The following is a 25901-nucleotide window of genomic DNA, read 5'->3' as shown; positions in this document are numbered from 1 at the left end:
AAGTGAACTTTGTGGTGAACAAACCCCGTGTGCGTGTTTTTTTCGGGTTTCTCCCACTTCCTGCATTCCACCATTTCATTCATTATCTCATCATTACCGTCTCCTTTAGTCTAGCTGGATTAAACGTAGGACGTAAAACTCAAAAGGTGTCATTTTCATTTCGAAAGAAATTATATTCTACTAAATGTTTATCTCTTTCAGTCTTGTTATAATGTTGTTAAAAAAATCTCGGCCGAAACCCGCGTTTGTTTGATTTAATTTCAACTGTAAGATAAGAGTGCAGGACTTTTCAAAAAGAGGTGGGTGACCGAGATGTTTTTGAATAAGACTGTACATAAAATAATTAGGCAGTCAATTTGAATTTGAAGTCTGACAACAAATGTATGCACATTTTGATAAAGGAACGTTAATTAATGACAAATTCTTTTCCTTTTCAGATGTAACTCATTACAACGAACATGATGCAATTGTCAAGAAGGTTGATGCTATTGTGAAAGACGGTGGTTTGAATGTACTGTTCAACAATGCTGGCATTTCAACCAAGTTTACACGTATCAACCTGGTAAAACCCGATCAGATGATAGCTAATTTTACAGTTAATACAGTTGCTCCATTGATGTTGACGAAGGTAAGAGGTTTTAATTTTTTCAGCTATCTATACTATAGATATACCACATTGACTTGACACTTAGTCATCCGTTTCAGGCGCTGCTATCGGCTGAAGGAATTCCACTCTCTTTCGCTAAGGCTCTCTCGCTTAGCAACTGCTGAACTCTTATTGGTTCAACGCGTGGGTGTGTTGAGGTGTGACCTTTAGTTCACATTTTTGCCACGGCTCAAGACATTTTGGCAGCATAATAGCTTCATATGTAAGCAAGTTCTTGTTATTGATACATTAGAGTTTAATATACTTTTCAGCACCACGGTTATATGAGACGCGACCTATGGCTTAAAGTAGAATCCGAAACACTAATGAGGTTTGTGTTGAACCCGAGACCACGCTCGCGTGGCTGCGAAGAAATACAGAAGTTGTTGCTATTATTGTGAATAGTAGAAGTAGTGCTCATTAATAATACAATTTTCCGAAACTAATATAAATTAAGGAAGGTCGGCAAGATTGCGTATCGCTTTTTTATTCATAGAATATTATAGTTCGTCCATAAAACATGAATTGAATTGAACTGAATAGTACTTTTAGTAGTAAACAACAGAGAAAGCTTAGTACTCACCGCAATATTTATAAAACTAAGGAACGTTTTCGAGGATCATGGTCCTCATCAATAAGTCCGAAAAGGTCAAAAATTAAGCGAGAAAACATATGTGAAACGTAGTTTCATAAAATACCAGAATTTCACTGAATAAAGGCTATGAAGATACGTTAGAGTTTCGTAAGAACTCTGAAATTGAGAACTTGACATATCAAGATCATATCTTACCAAATATTGTACCCAAATTAACACAGTGAATCCGTACCATTACTTTCGAACTACTCTGAGATATAATTTAGAATTTGCTTTGAAATAAAACACAAACATTTAATATTTTGAATGACAGAACAAACTTTAAAGAATAGGTAGAGGTAAGTATATATGTTAGGGATGAGCTTTGAAACGTTCGGTGTATTTGTTCAGAAGTATTGGCAGGGCACTTCGCCTTAAGTGACGTAAAAGTTTCATGATCTAAACAGGGGCCGTCTAGTCTCCCAAGATAACTCCTCCAAACAGAATTCGGACTTCTCTCTCCTCTGATAAAATTCTGCGCTTCTCCCCGAGAGCCTATTGCAGTGTGCTTCTGTTCCGAGCCATTTTCCGGGTTCCGCCTACATACCTCTTTTTTTTCTCCAAATATTGAAATTAGTGCCCTAGGAGACACCTCCCATAATTCATATGATGATCGACGTCAGAGGATGCCATCAAGGTAGATTGTAAAGCTCTGACGGTAATGTCCTCGACTAACCTCACTTGGTGGCGATGATCCCAGCGAAATCTTGATGTTGAAGCGGAGAATGAACCTCTGACTGTTCAAAACAGAACACGGAAGATGTAGACCTCAATATAATGTATGGTCCTCGTTGCTGATCGCGGAAACAACCTTTAACTTTATAATTCAGCATTCCTCAATAAGTTATTGAACAAACACTGAAACCGTGATCAAAATCAGAAATATGAAAGAGGTAAAGGACACATAGGACATTTGCTTTAGGGTGCCTAAGCTTAAGACCATTAAAAAATAACAATTACACAATGCTGTATGCACCTTTTATAATACAGAATTATAATTTTAAAAAATCAATTTTGATAAAAATTTTCTTGTGTGTAGATCCTGGTGGGAATCGAACTTCTGGACTCCAAGGTAGCTATCCTCAACATATGGAAAGGTGAAGGGATAAAACATAGGTGCGTGTATTGGGGAAAAGCAAAATTTACGACTGAACTGCGCTCAGTTGGGACAAAGATGAAATTAACCCGATATGGAGCGTTTTTTTTTTCTTTCTTTCTTTTTATTTACATTGGAAACCTTACATAGTGCAGCTATTTCGAAACCTAAGAAAAATAATAGCAGTGAACGGTGACTACCTTTACAATGATCAAAGATTTCTAAAAACGCAACTCAAAGGTTAGTTACTATTATTAAACCAATATCATCTTGAACACTGAACAAAAAGCTTGATTTAAATACGATTGTATGACCAGTCTGAGCCATCGTTAATGGGTGTAGACTTACCGTGCAGCCCAATCAAAATGGAGTAGGTGGCAGGTGAAGAAGGCAAATGTGCACATCATTAATAGCTGAATTAAAATTTGCTTTAGTAACCATCCGCTTGCGGTTTAATAAGGCGGACAAAGGAAATCAGTACGTTATTTGTAATAGGATGTGTTGAGAGGATATTTTACAGAATTCACTAAATAAGGTTGTTAAATAAAAGATAAAATTTGTTGCGTAATGATCTAGGAAAACGATAGAAAGAGTTAGTACACCGACACTTCTCATCATATGTGAGTTAATGGAGATTCTCAAACCTCACCCAAACCCTGTTACGGAATCAACATCCGGCGTATCTATTGCGTAAATAGTTAAGAAATTACATAACACCAGGAACAGAACATAAAATACATTTCAAAAGCATTGTGAACAATAGTGCATCTCTTGAGATAAAAGTTAATATACTAGGAAACCCCAATAAAATCAGATTATCTTCAAGTGATATTGCAGACATGGAAGCATCAATGTCTATCAATTAATTGTAGAAGAAGTTCATAATAAGAAATCAAGTTCAAGTGTATTATTTTTGGAACTAATTTTCAATCAGTACTACAGTTTTAGGATTCAGATTTCTGGGTTTTCAGCATCTGTGGCCATTTAGCCCGTCACGTATGAGGGATGACGTCCCACGGCGAGCACACTATTCGGGGAAAAGGAAGGAACGAAGCGGTCTGGGACCTATAAATTAGGCGCCACACCGGCATTTGCCTGGTGTGAATGAGGAAAACCTTATTAAGAATAGCTAGCCTGAAAAAGCTTTTTCGACCGAGTGCTCCCGCTGGGAATCGAACTCGGGACCACTCGCATCGAAGACGAGAGCGTTAACGGCTACGCTACGCGGGACCAGTTCTACAGTTTTAGTTAGGCATGTTTGGGAAACTTGAAGAAAAAGTGTGTTTTATTAAAAACATTTCTGCTCTGCGTTACGGACAAATTATGTACAAGGACTTGGCTTAAACCGGACTTTGAAGTCGAAAACTCATTGAAATCCAGGAAGTTCGTCTGGATGCTATCACGTCTCAACACGAAGACAGATATTATTACATGATGAGTAGACCTTTTTCCATTTCTAGCAAACATAATTCCCAATCAGTTTGAGACCTTTTACCCCCACTTCCCCTTCCATCATAGAAGTGTTGTTTCATCTATGTGGTTGTCATGCGTTCTGCAGCGTTTCCATTTCTACATGCTGCTTCGACTTGGCTGTTATTCTCTTTATTCAGGCGTTTGTACCGTTACTGAAGAAGGCGTCCGATAAGAATTCCAACCTACCCATGGGAACTTCACGAGCAGCTGTCCTTAATATGAGTTCGATTCTTGGTTCAATAGCTGCTAATGATCAAGGAGGATTCTACCCATACAGATGCAGTAAGGTAAGTGTGTATTGTAATAAGAAAAAAAAAAAAAAACTTAATTTATGGTGCCTGTATGTTTATTTTGTGAACGTTTTCAGGAAATTTTGTTTCTGCTTCGTAGATGTGAAATTATAATCATAATTGAAAAAGCGAACCTGGCCACTACGATTCATTCTTTGGTCTTTCTGTTTTAATGAGGCCTAACAAATTTGTCACGGAGTGCTTTCTAGACGGTGACTTAGTCTGTTTAGGTATGACGAAGTTATAAAGTTTAGCTGAGTAGGAATCAGATGAGGTTCCACGGGAAGAAGGGGAGGGGGAAACAAAGGTTTTCTTTCATTTTTACTTACTTCAATAATTCGTTAGGGAGTCCAAGTAGTGTCCTTTTGTTTGGAAGTCCTAGTCGGTTTGATACAAGCAGTGCAGAGGTTAACCAAAATATTTTGTACTTTTGGAAGTATATAATTTGAACTGTTAGTATTTCTAGTTTTGTAGGCCAGTCATGACAAGCCTCAAAGGAGAAGGCGTATAATTCATCCTTTGCACAGTTCTGAATCATAGAAATGCTATGCATTTATGATCGTAATTTCTTTTTATACAGGGTGTCTATCGGTCACGAAAAAGTCACGAAATCAGAAAACGGTCATGAAAGTCACGAAAAAGTCACAAAATTTAGCTTTTGGGTCACGATTTTTTTTTAACTGTGCAAATGTAAGTACAGATTGAAAAATTTTGTTCTATAAAACGTCAAAATTCACCGTCAAAAATGTCTATGGCCGGCTTTAGACGCTACCAAATCGCAAGCAAAGTACGTTTCTATAGCATGGATGAAAATTCGGGCTAATTCGTACCCAAATTCGCTCTTGAAAATGTTAGGAAATCTTATGATTTGGTACAGAAAAGGTCATGAAAAAGTCACGAAATTTCATTTTGGAATTTTAGTAGACACCCTGCTATAACAAGAAACAATGAACCATTGTCTGTTTCGTCATGACAGAACGATTTTCTTTCGATGCTACATGTAGGTAGAGTTCAATTTATTAATGTTTCCTCGAAAATTCGACAAGATCCCTTGCATACTTTGACATTGTATTGTATCTGAAAATAAAGCAACTGAACTGGCCTTCGAGGTGAAAGATCCTATCTTACGTTCCGGAAACTAGGACACTAGCGAAAACACGAGACTTCAGCAGAATGTTTTTTTTCTATCCCATATTTCGCAGTTGTTTCAGGTTTTGGTAAGGAGTTCTTAAGTGACACTTCTGGTTGTTTAAACCATTAAACTAAAAATAATATTTTTGCTAATCCTCTTTGTTTTTCATTGAAAATAAAAAAATTTAAAAATAGTGTTTGTTTTAGAAATTTAGAAAAATGAACCGCTGTATTTGGCTACGACATCAGTTAGCAAAGAGACATTTGTATGAAATTTAATGTGTTTTTGTCCTACAAATGACAGTTAATTTTGCGGACTCATAAAAACCAGCCACCTTCTTAGACAATGTACAGAATGATGAAGTTAGTCCCTGCAAAAAAAAAAAAAAAAAAAAAAAGTTTTTCCTTTGCTTTTCATTATCATACTTGTTTGTAATACACAGAACGTATACTATTTCATGTGCTTGTAGAACAGTAAAGTAGATATACAATAATAACGAAAAAATGACTGAACCTGAACCTCCTGCATACCGCGCGGATGTGTTAACCACTATGCCACCCAGTCCACTTCCCAGAACAGCCACACACTCTCGGTCGGTGTTCTTCATTCCGATCACGTGGGTTTTACCACGGGCCATTGCTGTGATTGGACAATCCTGTTTCCATATACCGAACACCTTATGACGGTTGTAATTTCATATACTCGTAGATATTAATGAAAGAGGAAACAACCGATTTTTTAACATACTAGATCTTCTGTAGATGTGAATTCTGTAACGCACAAAGAGTGAAAAAGTGACCGACGGGATCGGGACCTCCGGCATACCGTGCCGATGTGTTAACCACTACCCCACCCAGTCCACTTCCCAGAACAGCCACACACTCTCAAAGTCGGTGTTCTCCATACACTATCTGCTGTGTGTAAAAAGAATCCTTTGTTTCTTCTTTCATCAATACATAGGTATAATAATAATTTCTATATTCTTTAATGTATTGCCAACTTTTGTTTTACGTTTTTTTTTTTTAGTTTTATTTATTTATTCTTTATTTTTTAATTGACAGGATGCAATCTTTTACTGTATTACATTACGTTATGTTGTGTATTACCAGCATTTTTTTTTTTTTTTACTGTTTTCTTTTTCTTTTTACTCATTTTCATTGTTCATTATTATTAGTAATTATTCTACATTCATATTGTTTCTACTGTACTTGGTCATATTATTTGTATTATTTGATTTGTATTACCTTTGCCATTTGAATTAATTTGTCATATTTTTTTTTGTATTCCTTCGGCTAACTTGTGGCCACTGGTTGTTCGTGTCAATAAACATATTTTATTATTATTATTATTATTATTATTATTATTATTATTATTATTATTATTATTATTATTATTATTATTATTATTATTATTATTATTATTATTACATTGCCATAAATGCAATACAAAATTTATAAATTGCGATGCAAATTTACATTTGTAGCGACGCAAAAGGCAATATATTGTCTGGCCATATATATAGCCAGAAAAAGGATAGAAACGAAATGAAAGGCCTAATCTGAAACTTTTGGGTTGATTGAGTGATTGATTTGTGTTTACGTTCTTTGTCAGCAGTGAGGTTGTATAGAATGAGACCTACAGTTCAATATATATATAAAAGGACAACTAATCATACATCATTTGTTGGAAATTTACATTACTTGTTATACATGTAGGCTGTATATTTTTGTTAACACGTAATGTATTGCAACACTTCCTTTTATATTGATGTGAAATTTGTACATATTTCGTATATCGAATGTGAACTCATAGTCCAGGAGACGATCCCCTCCTTCCAAACGTTCCTTCTGGAACAGCTAACGGTAGGAATATAAGTTTTATTCAGACGACAGTTTTTTTCTCTCCGTACATCGTAATTGACGAAGGGAACAGAATAATTCCTGAAACTTCTCACAAGATAAATATACAGGCAAAATAAAATTATTTTTTTTTTTATTAAGTTAATGATGATGTACCAGACATTCTTGTTATTACATTATAAGTATGTAATAGTTTTAATTAAATTCCGCTCAGTAACAATAAATAATTTATTTTTGACATACCTACCTTTAGATCTTAATTTATTTTTGCTTGAGAGGGCACGGTAGCTCAATAGTACAGCGTTTATCTCTTGTGCGTGGGGTCCCTGGTTCGATGCCCGTCCAAGTAAGACATCGTGTCCGTGGGTTTTCTCGTGGTACTTCTATTTCCTCCCACTGTCTCATTCTACGAATTCTTGCATCATCATTCACTTGCTTTAATCATCCGTCTCCCGTATCCTAAAGGGTATAATCATGGGATAATCTTTAAATTCAAATTATTCCATTTTATTTTATTTTTATTTTTGTTTGGAAGATTGATGTGAGTGAATTATGAAAATAAAGATTCTCACTCACTTTACTTTAACAGTTCTGTTGAGTTTTTTATTTATTTATTTAATCACTGAACATCTTAATATTAAAATATCCCACCAGAAGGGGAGCAGGACCCCCTCTGGCTTACGAAAATGTACACATAATATACATAATATATAAATATCAGTCGTAAAATAGGAACCACGGAGATGCCTCCCCCCGGAAAATTTTCTTCGGACGCCCCTGCCCATCAGTTGTATCGGGCTTCTTTGACAGTTATTGTACTATACGTAGTGGAGTGTAAGAAGACTTACAAATGTTATATTTTGTGTAGTAATCTGCTAAGTTAATTAATATCGTAACCTATTATAGGGAATGGGAAGAAAGAATATTTATTTTAAAATTGAGCTAGTAAATTAAACCACTTAGTTTATTCATATATTGAAATATAAATAGTAAGTATATTGAAATATAAATAGTAAGTATAATAATAATAAGTAATTTGGAATTTCTTTTAGGCTGCATTAAATGCTGTTACTCGTTCCTTGACTTATGACCTGAAGGAGGATAAAATATTGGCGGTTAGTCTTCATCCTGGTTGGGTGATCACCGATATGGGAGGGAAAAATGCTACGTTAAAAGTGGAAGAAAGTGCCAGTGGTCTGCTCAACACGATCGCAAACTTATCAGAGAAGCACAACGGGGGTTTTGTACAGTACGATGGCAAACAGTTGCCATTTTGAAAACAGATGTAAAGATAGAAATGATTAGTTTGTGATTCGAATATTCTGTGATTTGTTATCCTTTTTAAGGCTGCTTTGTAATCATTTAGTGTATTGCCTAAAAAAGCCAGTGGAAAGTTCAAGAAATAGTACCAATTTATTTTAATTAAGTTAACTAATGATATATAGTAATGTTCCTCGCTAGTCTCATTTGTGGTTGTTCACACTTTCTAAAACACTACTCATACAAGAATTTTATAAAATAACTTTCAGAACAAAGAGAGGAAAGAAGTAGAAACCAGCTTCCTGGAAGTGAATATTTACCAATTCTCTGTCGTGTTGTCTAGCATACTACGGTGAACTTGCGTATGAGCATTTCGCCTACCAAAACGTCAGTTTATCATACACTAGAATAATACCCGTTTTTCGCACGGGAAGAATACGTTTCAATTTAGACATAAAAGGTGAATTCGGATTTAAATGCTATCGGAAGTGTCACTGTTCATCTCAGCCACCCCGAAAACTATAGATTCAACACTAATAACGGTCATTTTCGATCATATATATCCTCCTCCCCCTCCCCTAAGTTGCACCGTTAAAGTGAAATGATAAAAAACATCCCAGGCTCGAACCTCATCTATGTTGAAAATTTGATCGAGATCGGTCGGGTGGTTCAAGAGTCATTAAGTTATATATATATTCCCCTCCCCTATATTGTACCATTAAAATGAAATGATTAAAACCATCCTAGACCCGAATGTCATCTATGTTGAAGATTTGATCCAGATTGGTCGGGTGGTTCAAGAGTTAGTGAGCCTCATGCAGAGTCATTCTGAAGCGTGATTAGTGCCATACTAAAGAGTTCGACTAACAGATGTTTCCTGCAGTAGTCAGGTCTTTAATATGATATTAATTGTACGTCAAAACGACTCTGCATAAGGTGGATTAAGTTATATATATAAATTAATTCATACCTAAAGTGTTGTCTTGTTAGTGAAGTCTGGCTAATAATTTTATATGGTTCAGGCTGTGTATCATCTGGGCGTAACTTGAAGGAAATAGATATGAGATGAATTTGAGCTCAATCGATGTATACGATGTCCAGGAACATTGTTGAAGTTTATCGCTCCTTTTCATTACTGACGCAAACTTAGAGAGTTAGGGCGGAACCCGAATCACCTAATCCGTTGTGCTCTCTTAGCGGGAATTGAACCCAGACCGCGTACACCAAAGGCGCGCACGCTAGCCACTAGACAAGCGATGCTCAGGAGATATATATGTATATATATTTGTAATAACAGGAAGCGTGTTTTAAATTCTTTTCTATTATCCATATCCTGTTTATCAATTGGCTGAGTTTTCGGTTAACTGTGCTGTCTCCCTTCCTCGAGCCTGTAGTTGGGAATTGATTATGGGCTGTGCGTTTGAGATTGGTTATGAGAATGGAAATTATAAATTTGGTGTTTACCGTGGTGCATTCCTTCCTATAAGTTCGGAGAAGGTGGCAATTCTGATCACTGAAAATTCAGAAATTTGATTCATAAATAGAACATTATGGAAGTGCTTCTTACAGTAAAAAGGCATTATATAGAGAACATTGCAAAGATTTAAATATGCCGACAACCGGTAAATTTATTCTAAAAATGTATGTAAAATAGAGCTTATATATATTAACTCGAATACATCTAATTGTGATTTGATGATAGCAGCAGGACTTAAAACTGTTGAAATCGTTAGAAGATATTTCACTAACAGGACAATTATACGTGTACTTTGTGATGTATAATTAATTGTTTCGGTATTTATTTCGAGGAAAAGTAATTACAGGTTGAATACTTGAAACTGGGGAAGCTATATTCCGATTTATTAAATAAGTAATTTAAAGTTTAGAGAATTTAGTTTATTTTCAGAATCGAGGCTATATGAGATAGGATTGAACTACCACGTGGGTTTGTACTCAAAGTTTTGTTCCCCAGTGGGTGTTGAACCTGAAACCATGCGCACAGAAAGGGTTTGACAAGCTAGCATAGATAATGTTCTTGCTTTACAGTTGGAAGTTCTCTGGTTAGAATCCAGCATCTGCTCAATCTGACACGTTTCTCTCAGTGACACGAAGGATGATATGTTTTAACCCCTTTAATGGAGAGCGCGTTCCGAAGATGACGCTGAATCCAAGAGTACCTTTACAGATAGAAATATTTCATCGCTCTCAGGGAGACTTAGTCTTTTTAATAAGCAATTCACGTCATCTTTGGAGCGCGTCTTTATTCCACATTAAACGAGTTAATAAGTCAGCCAATTTCCTTCCAAACATAATTCATTTTTCATTGCTTACTGTGTCCAGTTTAAAATGGCTGCACAGCGTCATCGTCATGAATTATGTTAAATATAGAAAGTGGAAATGAGAGGGAAGATCTTTTTATCAAGGTGTGGGTATATGCTTCACTTTAATTTCCTGTATATACTTCTGTAAAGAAGCCCAGGGTGGGAGTCACAAGTGAAACTAATCAAGTTAATAAATAAAAATGTACACAAGAACAACACTTTTAATTAAGGTTTTGACATGAGGGTTAGAGGGAGAAGGATTGGAGATCAGAAATATTGAGAAACTTTGAAGTAGCTATTGCTTTTGTGAGGACATATTTCAAGAAAATTTAGACAGATGGGTACATCATTCACATTGAAGGAATGATTGTCTCTTTTAGTTTTCCTTTGGAGTCTTACAAACCTTTTAAGAAACGAAGTAGAGGGCGATAAGCTATAAGATGTAGTTTACAAAATTAATTATATGAAACATAATTAGCATAGTACTTAGACTATTAAAACCAAACTCACATCTTTTTCTAAATTCTTTTCTACTATCCATATTCTGTTTATCAATTGGCTAAGTTTTCGGTTAATTGAGCTGTCTCCCTCTCACTTGCAAATTAACCTTACGGAATACGATTCTCTTAATAATGAGCAAAACATACAATGTCCAATGTTATTTACTTCATAATACGAGGGAGTACCCAAAAGAAACCGAACGTATTTTTCTAAAAAACTTATTTATTCACATTTTAAGCACAAACCTTCAATCTCCTTCAAAGACTCTCTGTTTGCACTAATGCACTTGTCTAATCTTTTATTCCATTTTTCAAACATTCTTTAGATTTAACCGTGTGCGTGGGTTTCCTCGGGGTTCTCCCGTTTCCTCCCACTTTCTTCATTCCACCATTTCATTCATTACTCATTATCACAGTCTCCTTTAGCCTAACCGGCATAACCGTGGGACGTAAAACTCAAAATTTCATTTCATTTCATTTCAATCCATTCTTTAGATTTATGTTTTGTGATGCTTGGCACCGTCTGCGTAATTTTTTTCATCACCTCAGCAACATCAGCAAAACGCTTTCATTTTAAGTTTCGTCACCTGTAATAATTTTTGAAAACAAAAAAATGGATCATTTCATGGCTTTTCTTACAAAGCACAGCATGCTTCCACGCGACCTTGTTTTTGTTCAGCCGTCAGCAATCATGACATGAATTTGGCCCTTTTCATTCCCAAATCTTTTGTCAAACTTCGCTGCACTGAACTCCAAGTCACTCTAGACAGCGCCACAATTTCTTCAATGGTCCGTCGTCTATCTTTGTTGATGATTGCACGATTTTTTTCAACATTGTCGTGTGTTCGGGCCATGGAAGGACGACCAGAAGGAGGTTTGTTATCAATTGACATTTCGCCATTTTTGAAACGTGGAAGCCACTTAAACACTTGAGATTTCTCCATAGCATCGTCCTTGTCGGAGATGTCTCCATAGCCGTTTTTAACATTTCAAGAGTTTCTCTTCCACTTTTTCCGAGCAAAAAACAGAATTTCACCGCCGCACGCTGTTCACGAAAATTAATCATTGTAAAAACGACGATCACTATAAACTATAAGCCCTATAGTGATCAGTTCCACTATAAACCCTGCCGAAACTAGTCTTGACCTTCTTCAGCGAAGGCACTCGGCTTACTGACTCAGGAATGTTTGCTCTATGCGCTCCTAGCGGCAAAACGCTGTACTACTAAAGCTCTGCACACCAAAAAATTAGTTCGGTTTCTTTTGAGTACTCTCGCGAATATTTGCATAACAGTTTAAAATTTGCATTATGATTGTCCAAATATTTTTGAAAAAGATTAGGAAATAGAAATGAGACTGGTGAGCTACTTTAAAAATTATATTTTGCAAAGAAAATAAGTAGCAAGTTGTGCGAGATATTGTTCTGTTAATGTAGTAAATTTGTTATCTTGATAGAACTGTTGATCATTAAACTATCAAAACATATAAGTTATATATTTTCTCTAGGTATTTGCAAAACGAAATAATAATTGTGTTTAAATATTTACTTATGTAAAGATAAGAGATTTATTGTGGGTTATTCTCTGCTAAGAATGTGAATGAGATGTTCAGCGGCTTCTAACAAAATTAAAAAATAAAAGAAATGGTTAATATTTATTTGCAAAAATGAGGCATTGTTAATATGTATATTTGTAATAATTGTATATAAAATGCTTTTGTAGTTTGTTGTAATTTTTGTGATGAATATACATTTTCTATGAAACTAGTAGTAATTTTTAAATAGATATGTTACTATTTTGAAAATAAGTGGTGTAACTTTTTTGTTGTTTGTTTGTTTGTTTGATTATAGGAAAGCCAGTACCCAGCAAGTAATAAAATGCAGTTATTGTAGTTACTAAACGAAATAGGAAAGTTACTAAACTAAATAGTTTAGTTCTTTCGATAGCTCTTTTGAGTTATATGATTAGTGTATGCACCGTCGATGCGGGAGACCTGGGTTCGATTCTCGGTGGATTTCATTTTGTTAGAATCCCAAGACGTACGAGGGGTGATCAGGAAGTTAGGTTACAAAGCGTGCACTGAAACGTGTATATCGTCGCTGCGCCTCGAAGAACCGCTATGTGAGATTTTTGTAGAAAATGAGTTATGTCGTGCAAATAAACCGGAAAGCTCTCAGGCAGCGTCCCTTATAATGTCATAAGTTAATATTCAATTGTTTCGCCACAGCAATGAAAAATTATATATTGAAATTAAAGGCTTCTGGTTCTCATCACGTATGCATTGATTGATGTATACAAATCCTCTATGTGCTTATAAAGGCGCCAAAGGTGCTACGTAAACACAAAAATAGTAATATAATACTGTTGAAGCGAGCTACAGCAATGTCCAGTGCATTAGGGATGCGCACGAGACGAGTCGAGACAGGATTTTCCTGACAAAATTCGAGTCGAGACACAGCTCTTCCAACAGAAAAATATCCATTTTTCGAGTCGAGACATCTCTTTTACAGCACATTTTCGAGACGAGACAGTCTCAAATCTCGTCTCATGCGCATCCCTACAGTGCATAATATACGCAGAACCAATTTTAATATATTTTTTTAAGTATTTCCGTGTATATTTGTCAAAATTTTTAGTTCGGAAGTTTTTTGCTTCTGAGAAGTTGTGGTTTTAATACATAGCGGTTCTTCGAGGCGCAGCGACGATATATTATTTCATACAAGCAATACAGCCAACAGATAGTATATACAATAGGTTATTTTTTGACATAATATTCATTCGGGGATAGGTTTGAAGATTCCCTCCTGGTAAAATCCTGTTCTTGCGTGTGCAGCCACGTTGTCACGAAGTGTTTTCCCTCCTCGTCTGAAGCGAAGCGACGGTCTCCTAGGTGCTCCTTGAAGTGCGGGAACAGGTGAAGGTCGCTTGGAGCGAGGTCCGGGCTGTAGAGAGGGTAGTCGATGATGTCCCAGAGAAACTACTTCAAGAGCGTGGTGGTCTTCTGGACTGGATGCGGGCGGTGACGTTTTCTCTACCAGGCGAAACCTTTCCACCACATTCTGCGACATGCTGACGAGACATTACAATCTCTCCGTAAACCTCTACCAACTGTCTGAGCGGACTTCTTTGCGAGGCCAGTTTTCCAAACGAGTCGCCATTTGTGTTTACCTACAACCAGCGCCGTAGGTGGCGGGCGGCTGAAACTCTGCATAGTTGCCAACTCCATGTATTAAAATTATCGCACACTCCTCATTCCTCTATAACAGACAAAACTCCAGAAATTGTAATCTTAGTTTCCGATCCTCCCTCGCATATAGCCTCGGTGCTGAAAGTAACAAGTTTCAAACAAATCAGCTGTCCCCGATGATCTAGTGACTTGCTGGTGCACTTTGGTGCACGGGGTCTCGGGTTCGATTTCCGGTGGGAGAGCCTTGAAATTTGAACCCATAACAGTAGTTCGAATTTCACTTTAAACTGTAGGCCTACGTCTTATTTAGCCTCGATGTTGAAAAGGGAGGCTAAACTCCAATCCAACCGAAATTTCTTTCGACAGCACGTAGGGTATTTAGTATGATAGGCGAACAAATATATTACGTAATACGAGTAATCGAGCTTCAACCATTCAATATATAGAATGAAAATGCAGTTTATCTGTTTCTTCCATAATAACACGCAAAAATTTTCCTGTTTTAGTGAAGTTCTGCGTTCGTTCTGTGTAAGGTTTTCTAATCACATGTTTAGGAGTTGAAATCAGTCAAGATCAAAGGAATGGGTAAATGTATCCCCTTTCCTAACTTAGAAAAATGTTTCAAGATGATTTTGATAAATGTTTTCCGAACTCATGAAAGATGATGTGTTACTTTTTCCTTCAGAGTTAAGAATCATTTTCTTGATTGAGGTTGAAAGCGATCAATGATAAGAAAATGAAATAAACCCCTCTTCCAACTTGAAAAATGTGTTCTACGGATAAATTTCGTGAACATTTTCCAACTGTGATTAAATATCTCCTTTTTTTTCAGACTTTAGCTTGGGGTTGGAATCGGTAACGGATTGGAGATAAATTCGCCTTCCCGTACTTGAAAGAAATTAACGCTTCTCGCTTCTGTTCTGCACGGCGATTCTAGTTCTTACTACAAGGATATTATCATTTATAATTTGCGTTATAATCATCGTAAAATGTAATAATTTTGATAATTTCTGTCATCCTTGAACAAAAACTTATTTCCTAACGATACCACTAGGTATAGAGTATACATGATCCTTTTACTTAGGTAGGTATCTCAGTAACATAAATCACACTGCACAATTCCAAATTATGATTCTGTTACATTGTGAAGAATGAAATATCTGAAAGGGGGCGCGGTGGCTCAGTGGTAGAGCGTTCACCTCTGGTGCTTGGGGTCCCGGGTTCGATCCCTGCCCACGCCAAGTGAACTTTGTGGTGGGCAAACACCATGCTCGTGGGTTTTCTCGGGGTACTCCCGTTTCCTCCCATTTTCTTCATTCCACCATTTCACTCATCTCTCATCATCACCGTCTCCTTTAGCCTAACCGGCATAACCGTGGGACGTAAAACTTAAATATCTGAAACCATCAATTCGCCATGTTTTATATTTTTAACACACCCTATTAATTACGGAATCTGAAAAAAAAAATTAATAAGATGTTCGAAAACTTGAGAATGGGCTGTGAAGAATGTGGCATAAAAATAATTGTTAGAAAGGGAAAAGCCATGGTGATTGGAACGAAGCAGTCGGTGTCAAATATAGAAATAGGAAGGGAGAAAATAGAACAGGTGACTAGTTTTGGATACCTGGGTAGTATTATTAGTGATGATATGAAGTGTGAACGTAAAATAGAAGCAAGAATAGGAATGCCGAAAGAAACCTTTAGGAGGAAGAAAAGTCTGTTTTGTGAAACATTGAATAAAGAGTTGAGAAAAGGACTCATAAAGTGCTTCGTGTGGACTATTGTATTGTCTGGGGCGGAAACATGGAAATTACGCAGAAATGATGAAAAACGACAGGAAGCTTTCGAAATGTGAGTGTGGAGAAGAATAGAGAGAATTTTAGTTGGGTCGAACGGAAAACGAATGAGATGGTGTTAGAAATGGTGAGGGAGAAAAGAACAGTTTTAGATATTATTGAGAAGAGGACGAGAAACTAGTTGGGACATTGGCTAAGAAGGAACTGTATCATGAGGACGTGCTAGAGGATATGGTGGCAGGAAAGAGGGAGAGGACGAAGAAGGTTACAATTGATGGACGATATCAAAACAAAAAATGTATGTGAAGACGAAGAGGATAACGGAAGACCGTGGAGCATGGAAGCTTCTCAGTTGACCTATCAATAAGGGTAGAATGTCTATGATGATAATGATGATGTTAGTTGAGAGCCGACCAGACGTAGAAGAATCAGACAGCTTATGCGAAAGACACGTAGCAACTTAAGTAACAAATCTCAATAAACAGATGAGTTCTTTACCTAATTCCTGAACGTGTCAGCATATTACTTCCCTCTTGCACAATGACTTACATTCGCCAGCATTTCTTTGGATTTCAGGGTTAATAAAACCCCGTAAGCAACGTTGGTTCGGAGTCAGATGGTTGAGACAAATAGAAACCGAGAACTGACAGTGGTGCCCTTACAAGAAGTGCCACGAGGTCAAGGTTTATCAGGAGACATGCGAATTCCCGATGTTGTAGTGGAGAGGATCCTGAAGCCGAGGGCCAAATGATGAGGCCGTCGATCCCGAATATTACTTGAAGAGAAACCCATGTGAGTCAAGCGTATGAAAGTGAGGTTGTTAAATGCTTCTGCCTATACTGCATGTATGAGCCGACTGTCAAGCAATAGTAAACCTGCAACAACGGAGTCATGACCAGGACTGAGTACCATCGAGAGAGAGAGTTCCAAAAAATCATTCTGAATAGCAAGATACTGCGCTTGAGATCCATCTGCATCACACTCTCCCACTTATTCCTTCTTTTACCCTCTATCCTTGTATGTTATCTTCTAGAGAGAGTTGCCCACAATAGAAATAGTCGAATTTGAACCACTTACCTGACTAGTATATTCCCTTTCTCCACCACCAATTGTGTTTGATGGGACGGTGAATGTCTCGCCATACCGCTTTGGCAACTTGAAGAAAATCCTGCAAGGTACGAGGAGGACGTCGAGCAACTGCATCTTTGAGAAGTCTAAACTCACAGTAGTGCATTGATGAGATCTCCGGGAATTTAACAGGGATAGACGAAAAAATAGGATCACTCATATTCCAGTCTATTCTGTCTTCCTTGTTTAGAACGCCTGGGGTGACCGAGTGGCATGGCTGAAGGCTCTGTCCGTGTGGATCTATGCATTTGTGGTCTCGTTATCGTACAATTGCAGAATGCGTGTGTTATACAGAGTTTATGATGGTGTTCTACAGGTAATTGGCGTTGTGTTTGGTATTGGAGGGCACTTCGATGAGTAGGAACGTTCCCCGACTGCACTGTCCCACCACCACCAAAAATCCCTTGGAAAACTTTTCCTTGCACTGCAACACAAAGAACAGCTCTTGTGGTCTGTTTGAGGGTAGAAAATGGGTCGACCTCTGTTGGTCTTATCTAGGTAGAACCACCCATCATTCAGGGTACACATCCATTTCCACTTGTCTCTTGCGAAGTGCGTTTCATTCATTTTTCTGGCGTTAATGAGCGTAGCCCTCTGTAAGGTGGTGTCTGCGTGTTTCATGATACACTTCTAATTCGAGATTCTTCTGGATGATGTTGGAAACTGTGTCTTTTGAAATATTATGTCGTATGGCCAGATTTTTCTATGTTAGTGGGTTGTCCAATATCACTGCTTTTCTAATGGCGTATATAGTATAGAGAGTTCGAGCGGACTGAAGCCATGTTACCACAATTTCAGGCCGACCACACACATACTATTCCAGGATCCTGTTGAGCATTTCGTCGAATGATTATATCCACACCAGCTACCGTCTCACTATTGTTGAGTGGCTGTAATGGGCGGTGGAAAATTCACAAATAAACCACTTCCGGAAGGTGGTCAGTTTTACCTTTATCGTTCTACGGATCGTGCTCAACTGATACTGCTGTCAAGTACAGGGCCCAGAGTAATAGCAATGTATCGGGACATAACAGGACTTAAATGTGTCGTTCGGGAGTGCCAGTGAAAGTAGATCATTTTTATAATGGGCAACCTTCTGTATCTTTAAGACTTTCGTTTCTTTTCGCAATCTAGACAGTAGATCCCAACTTTAGTTCGTAAGTTGTAGATAGACACGCCAGCCCAATCTCCGCACACCTCTTTTAAATTTGTTGAGCTACAGAGCTGGCACTCCCTACCTGCACAATACTATAGGTAACCAATCGTGCCGCTAGAGGGTGCTACTTTATCGGGTTTGTAGGTTATTATATAAAGTTGAAAATCACTAATTTCCTTATCTTTCCGAAAATAAAAGCAGAAATATATTTATGTAAATTGCTTTAGATAGAATTGAAAAGTCATTTTAGACTGAAAAAATCCACAATGGAAAATGGGAAATAATTATTATTAAAGTTACAGTTCTGGAGATGACCTGAGCTTCCCGATTGCCAGAAGTGAACACGAATTTTTTTTTTTATATATATACCGGCTTAAAAATACCATCGTAGCATTAACCTAGTAGGACAGAAAATGTTTGGAAAAGTAAAAATGACCGGTGGGGCTCGAATCTGAAACCTTCCTTTTAGTGAGAAAAGAACAAACGGTTTCAGTTCAACGTTTATAGCATTAGATCTTGGAGAAGAAGAGGGAGTTATTCGTTTGTATTTTATGGAGCTTCTTTAGGCTAATTGTTGGTACTTAACTGGATGTCAGTTAAGTTCTAGGAACAAGGTGATCAAAAATACTGAGAGAATAGGAATCAACTCTTGAGGAAAAAAAAAAGGTGTGCTCGCATCCGAAGCTAAGTTTGGATTGAAGATTAGTAGTGGATTCAAGATTGTTTCTAGAAAATATACGGTCAATCAATAGCATTTGGTATATTTCATGGAATATATAGTTGAGTACATGAGTTACTTTTATAGTTTAAAGTACTATTACTAATTCTTTATTTGGTATTCAGTCATACTTACGGACATCTTAGAAAGTTAAATTGCAAGGTTGATCTTCACAAACATTTGACACAGGTGTGTGTCCTCAGACATTAGCTTTACGACGAAAATACATATAAAATCAAGCTATATAGTGACATTGATGATATACATAATCTTTTTTTTTAAAAAAAAAAGAAGAAAAAAATTACCTGCTTTAATTTTGTGCCTAATAATTAAAACTTATTCCAACACCATACTCAAATACGTGTATGTAAGATAAAGGCTGACGTACAGATTGACAGGCCCAGATGATATAAAAGTGAGACTTTTTTTTTTTTAAACTTTGATATGTAGTGATGGTATTGTGGCTTGTGTGATGTATTGATGGTGGCTTTACTCTCCAGCCACCTATGTTATAGAGGCTGGGTCAACCACTCAGTCGCTTTGGAACAAGGGAGAACGGAAAATAAATTCCGCCTACGGCTGGAATAGAATCCTCTACACCTGGTTGATAGGTAGATGCCTTTCCGACTACGCTACCGTGAAATAACATTTTTAGCTACTTACTACAAAAGTTTCAGTTCTCCTTTAGTGGAATATAAAACTAAATTTCTGGCCTAACAGCTCTTAGGGGCTAGGGCATACCAGTAAGCTTTTGGCCCTCATGCTTTTGGTGTGATGTGTGGTCACCACATCGACTCCCTTCGTTGTCAACGCTGGCTTTCTAGGCTAGGGACCTTCGTTAATACCTTCATCTTCCCAATTAATCTTACGACACTAGATAGATCCTGTAATGCCAACACCATCTGGTGAGTATGAATGATCACTCACCTTTTCTATGACCAGGACCCGGCACTGCTTGATTTAGCTGATATCAAGAGAAGTGGTAATCTAGTGCTGTTAAGGCATCTGCTAGAGTGGAATATTGTTCATTTGAATCCTGTCTGTCCCACACAGCTTTCAGTTTAGTCCCTGTTTTCATAGAGTTCCAAAGCTTCGTAGAGAAACATCTTGACAGATAAAAAGGTAGAGTATCCTGAAATAGTAAGTGTCAAATTAAACGGTTACTCTACCCAATCATCAATTGTAAATGCAGACTTGACTTAAATCATCTGTTATCAATATTGAACTCTGTATTGCGGATGTAGTAGTCAACTTTGTTCAAGAAAGATGAATCTTCGAGTTTCCATGATTAAAAAGTGTGTAATGCGAAATGAAATTAAATTAAATCTTTAAGTTTTACATCCCACGCTTAGGCCAAAGGAGACGGTGATGATGAGAGATGAGTGAAATGGTGGAATGAAGAAAGTGGGAGGAAACGGGAGAACCCCGAGAAAACCCATAAGCACGGTGTTTGTCCATCACAAGGTCCACACGGCGCGAGCTGGGATCGAACCAGGGACCCCAAGGGCCGGAGGTGAACGCTCTACCACTGTGCCACCGCGCTCCCCTGTGTAATACGAGTTGAAAAGAAGTTATTCTATGCTGAATTAGAAACTAGTCTGAGTTACCAAATTCATAGGAAATATAGAACTCAATAAATAAAAATATACAGTATTTTGGGGTGCAATCGGAAAGATATATAGAATCCACATAAACCCCCCCCTTCCCTTGCACACTTTTATTATAATTTATATACGCCACATTTCTTCATTTGTCAAACTTGTTCTTTGAGTATTAAAGCTGATTGTACTGATTAAAGCTACATGGTACATGTTCATAAGAAACATGACTTCGGTTTTCTGACATATTTGTCATTTGTATGGGATGGAACCAGTATAATAACTAATAATAAACAGATACATTAGATGTATTAAAAGAGTGCATTCTATTATTTTTTAAAAATGCTAATAGGCGAAGTAAATGGTTTCCATCCCATGAGGTCCTAAAAACACAATAACCCATGCTAAACAACAAAATAAAAATCACCAATAACAACCAACTTAGCTATGAAAGTTTGTATCTCGTAATCAATAAAATGTATATTTCTTTATCAGAAGTCACAATTACCTTCAATGCAGGAAACCCTGGTTTGATTCCCAGTGGGATCTCATGGTTCGGATCCCACGTTAAGTTGTAGGTGTACATCTCAAATAGCCTAGATGCTGAAAGGTGCGTTAAACGTCAATCCAGCAACATAGTGCCTGTGCAGGACTTGCTATACTTGAAGAAACTTGCCTCTTGTTTTGCAGAAATATCGTTGGTTGTGCCTGAGACACACGAACTTCTGAACATTTTTGCACTATATTGCCTTTGTTGCACTTTTTACTTTTTCAGTTAAGTGTCAGGAACGATTTTGAAAATGAAGAAAGAATATCTTCAGGGTTCTTCTATACTAGTCTTCCAAACTATGCTATGCGTGTGTCGTAAGTCTTATGTCCGTCCCTCTGTCGACAGATATCAGAACAATGGTAAGAAATATCGAGAAGCGGGTTTTTTGCAATCGATTCAGGGTGCCAAGAAAAGATTCCATTTCCTTCGTTAACAATCTATTCAAACCGGAAGTGGTTCGAATTAACCATTTCCAGTTTCAGCATTTATCGCCATAGAACAAAAACGGCAATTGATAGAGACAATGAGTTTTCTGATTTCCATAGTGGGACCATGGTAACTCAGTGGTAGAGCGCTCACTTCTGATATATGGGGTTCCTGGTTCGATCCCAGCTCGCGCCAAGTGAGCTTTGTTGTGGATAAACACCGTTGCATGGGTTTTCTTGGGATTTCCCGTTTCCTCCTCCTTTCTTCATTCCACTATTTCATTAATTTCTCATCATCACGGTCTCCTCATAAGCGTAGGACGTAAAACTCGAAGATTTCATTTATTATTATTATTATTATTATTATTATTATTATTATTTATTTATTTATTTATTTATTTGGGACGTCTTTATTTAATATGAACTAGAGTTCAACATTTTGTTCTATTCTCAAATTTTACATGACTTTAACCATGTCGGTCCCAGCGTCCTCCATCTACGATCATCCCCTGTGAACAGTTTTCAGTGTTGCCAGTCTGATTTTAAAGTTATGAAGAAATAATAATTTCGTCATATTTTGTCCCCTGTGGGGGACGCCGGGGCCGACATGGATAAATATATATAGACTTCAGATATTCTTAAACAGTTCGACAGATCTCTTAAATAATTCTTGACAAGACGCACTTTCACTTTTCAGACATAAAATTGTAATTTTTAAAATTTTTCTTTCTTTATTTTATTTTATTTATTTATTTATTTATTTATTTATTGTAGTTTAAACACACGACTACTTTTGCTACTATTACCCGAAAATATGATAAATCGCATAATCGAACGCATTAGGGGCCTCGCATAGCTTAGGCGCTAATGCTCTCACCTTTTATGGGAGCAGTCCCGGGTTCGATTTCCGGTGGGAACACTTGGTCAGAAGGGTATAAAAGGCTTTTCAGGCTACCCATCCTGAGTGAGCTTTTTCCTGGGTTTTCCTCTTCCACACCAGACAAATGCCAGAATGGTATATAACATAAAGGTCCTAGGCTTCTTCCCTTCTTCACCAATGCTCCGGGTAGTGTGATCACCTAGAGATGTCATCTTTCATACGTGATGGGCTAAAATGGTCATAGATGCCGAAATCCCAGAAATATGCGAGGTGTTATCAAAAAGTACAGTGAATAATTTTATTAGAAGCAGAGTAATAAGCTTACGTGGAATTTGATTTAATCTTCAAAATATTGTCTTTGGCTAGCAGTGCACTTATCTCAACGTTGAATCCATGACTGGAAGCATTTCTGGAAGGTTTATCAGCTGCTCTGTCGTGGCTCTCTCAGTGTCAGGAATGGTGTCAAAACGTTTTCCTTTAAGCGCGGTTTTAATTTTTGGGAAGAGTCATAAGTTGCATGGTGCTATATCTGGAGAGTACAGCGAATGTGGACAGACAAGAATATTTTGTCTGCCAAAAACTCGCGGATCAAAAGGAAGGTATGGCGCGGCACGTTTCCGTGGTAAAAGAGGAAGACATTTGCACATTTAATAGGCGGTTAAAATGCTTTTCACGGACCCATACGAGATGTTTAGTTCTTCGGAAAGCTCTCGAATAGTAATTTACCTGTTTGAACAAATCACTTTTGCCACTTTCTGTACGTTTCCATCTGTTCTTGACGTCGAAGGACGTCTCGATCGTTGCTCGTTTTTAATCGACTTCTTGCCGCTTTTGAATTCCTTATACCAATTGTAAACAGTCTTCAACGCCACCGCTTCATCGCCATACACTGAGTTTGACATTTCGTGATCTGCTTTTTTTTTTAAGCTTAGAACAAAACTTAATATTGGCGCGCGACAGACACTCTTAACACTTCCTCACTCTTCTGCCTCTGTAAGCCAAATAATATGTCACAACTCATTCAAACTCGACACTGACTGTACTAAAGATTTAAGCTACCGGGCTTACTAGTTGAAATACGTACAACATCGATATATGGCACTGTGCAACTACATTCACCGCACTTTTTAATCGCACCTTGCAGTTCCTAATTTCCTAATAAAACGCTTTAGCTCTTGCTATATTTGTTTTTCTCTAGTGATTCTTATTCCAATAGGTACCGCGAGTTAGTTTATAAATAAGCTCATTCATATTTTAAGAAAATACAACCTGCTGCATTTTGTTTAAGAGTTAACTTACACTCACCTATTATGTGCCCTGTTGAAGGCAACAGAATTAGTTGTCGAAATAATACTAGAAGTATAATAATCCGATCAGAATCCTAGGGCACATTATACGTGTGTTTAATAATAAGATAATGTATAATTTTTTCTTAAGTCAGATAACAATCAATAGTTAATGCTAAGAATCGGTTATGTTTTAAGTATTTGGTATTTTTGTTGTTTAAGCGGAGATCGAGAGCAAGTAAAACGTTCCTATTGTGATGAAAATCAATAGCATATCACTTGACAGAAGCTGTCAGTGAGAGCACACTCGTGTAGGAGGAGGAGAAGAAGGAAGGGGGAGAGAGAAAAGTAAATTATTCATATTAAATATTGTAGGATTACTTTAGGTCAAGGTACAGGCTTTTAGCGCCGGTTCACACGGAATAACAGAAGAATGTGGAACGTTTCTGGCAGCAATGCAATGCGGGGAGAATGTTCACACTCAGTTGAAAACGTTTGTCTAGTTTTCCAGTCAACATGGATGATCGTCACCATGAGAGTGTTCTTAAAGCTGCAACTAGTAAATAAACACAGGAAAAAAGAAAAGTATTGGTTATAGAAGTTTAATGATAAATACTCTATTTTAGGGGTTCACCTCTGGTGCTTGGGGTCCCGGGTTCGATCCCAGCCCCCAAGTGAACTTTGTGGTGGACAAACACCGTGTGCGTGGGTTTCCTCGGGATTCTCCCGTTTCCTCCCACTTTCTTCATCCATTACTCATCATCACCGTCTCCTTTAGCCTAACCGGCATAATCGTGGGACGTAAAACTTAAAGATTTCATTTCATTTTTTTTTCTATTTTAGGGGTAAATTTTGAATCCTTTATTTCCTGAAGATAGTCCCTTAATCCAACTGACATGATAAAATCCCAGCTGGAGGTAGGTGGTAACTATGTTCCAAAAGCAATGCCCGACTGTTCAACCATTTCCTCGTGAAGTGATCACAAACAATATGCGAGTTCTTTTGTGGCTATATGTTTAGCCTTGGGCGTGGGAGACCCGGATTCCATTCCCAGCAGGAGCTCATATGATTCGGATTCCATATTAAGCTGTGGGTCCACGTTTCATATAGCCTCGGCGCTGAAAGAGACGTTAAACAGCACTCCAACCAACAAACAAAAAGCAACATTGCTTTCAGTATAAAGAACGAAATTACAAAAGAATGCTCCCTTCCTCCTTTAAATGGGAATTTTCCAAAACCCTGGGACACAATCTGCGTATTTTTAATGACGAGTTTATATACTAAGTTTCATCTCCCTTACCTGACAGAATAGTGAGATACTGAATTTTTCGCATAAATTCTTATGGTTTCCCCCTAAGATACACATTGTAATCAAAGTAACATTATAAAATACAAAGAGTGAAAAAGTGATTGACTGGACCGTGACTCGAATCCGGGATCTCCAGCATACCGTGCCGATGCGTTACCACTATGCCACCCAGTCCGCTTCCCGAACAGTCAAACTCTCTCACTCGTAAAGTCGGTGTTTTCCACTCGGGCCACATAACATTATATAAACTGTTTGAGGTAGGTGACAACTGCTTTCAAAAATTTATTTCAGACGGTTGAGCCGTTTTCCCATGATTTTATCACATACAAGATTAGTTTCGTTTTTATACATATATTAGACTCGTATTCTCCACGAAAAATATGTAAATTTTCATATATAAACACTTGAAATTATATGAACTTGGAAGTTTGAACCACACCCACCCCCCCCACTTTTACAAACTTCTGCGTACTCTATAACTCCACTGGTTCTATGCCTATTTTAACCAGATCTACATCTTCCATTTTTACATGCGGAAACAATTTTCACAACAATCACGATGGTAGAACCACTTTGTGTGAACAATGCACAAAGCGCGACACGTGATCATTCAGTCCAGCAGATTTTCTGCTCGTGTGAACGATACCATTTGATGCA

General features: G+C 37.5%; 1 protein-coding gene across 4 annotated transcripts in view; it reads left to right on the top strand.

Moving 5' to 3' along the window:
* LOC145694406 (C-signal-like) overlaps positions 1-25901 on the top strand; it is an 85822-nt gene that overhangs the window by 17635 nt on the left and 42286 nt on the right. For 2 of the 4 annotated variants that reach the window (XR_014133002.1, XM_081770598.1), the window contains exon 1: positions 491-628. Coding sequence is in view for 1 of the 4 variants with exons in the window: in XM_081770599.1 (XP_081626725.1) it covers positions 438-628; positions 3987-4136; positions 8183-8407 (566 nt within the window). In the remaining 3 variants the exon portion in view is untranslated. Of the gene's footprint in view, positions 1-437; positions 629-3986; positions 4137-8182; positions 12973-25901 lie in introns of those variants that run through there. The other 2 variants (XM_081770599.1, XR_014133003.1) reach the window with 2 other exon arrangements.

Source organism: Thermobia domestica, chromosome 9 (assembly GCF_964235325.1).
Source record: "Thermobia domestica chromosome 9, izTheDome1.hap1.1, whole genome shotgun sequence".
In the NCBI taxonomy this organism is placed as follows: Eukaryota; Metazoa; Arthropoda; class Insecta; order Zygentoma; family Lepismatidae; genus Thermobia; species Thermobia domestica.
This window is presented reverse-complemented; position numbering and strand designations above follow the sequence as displayed.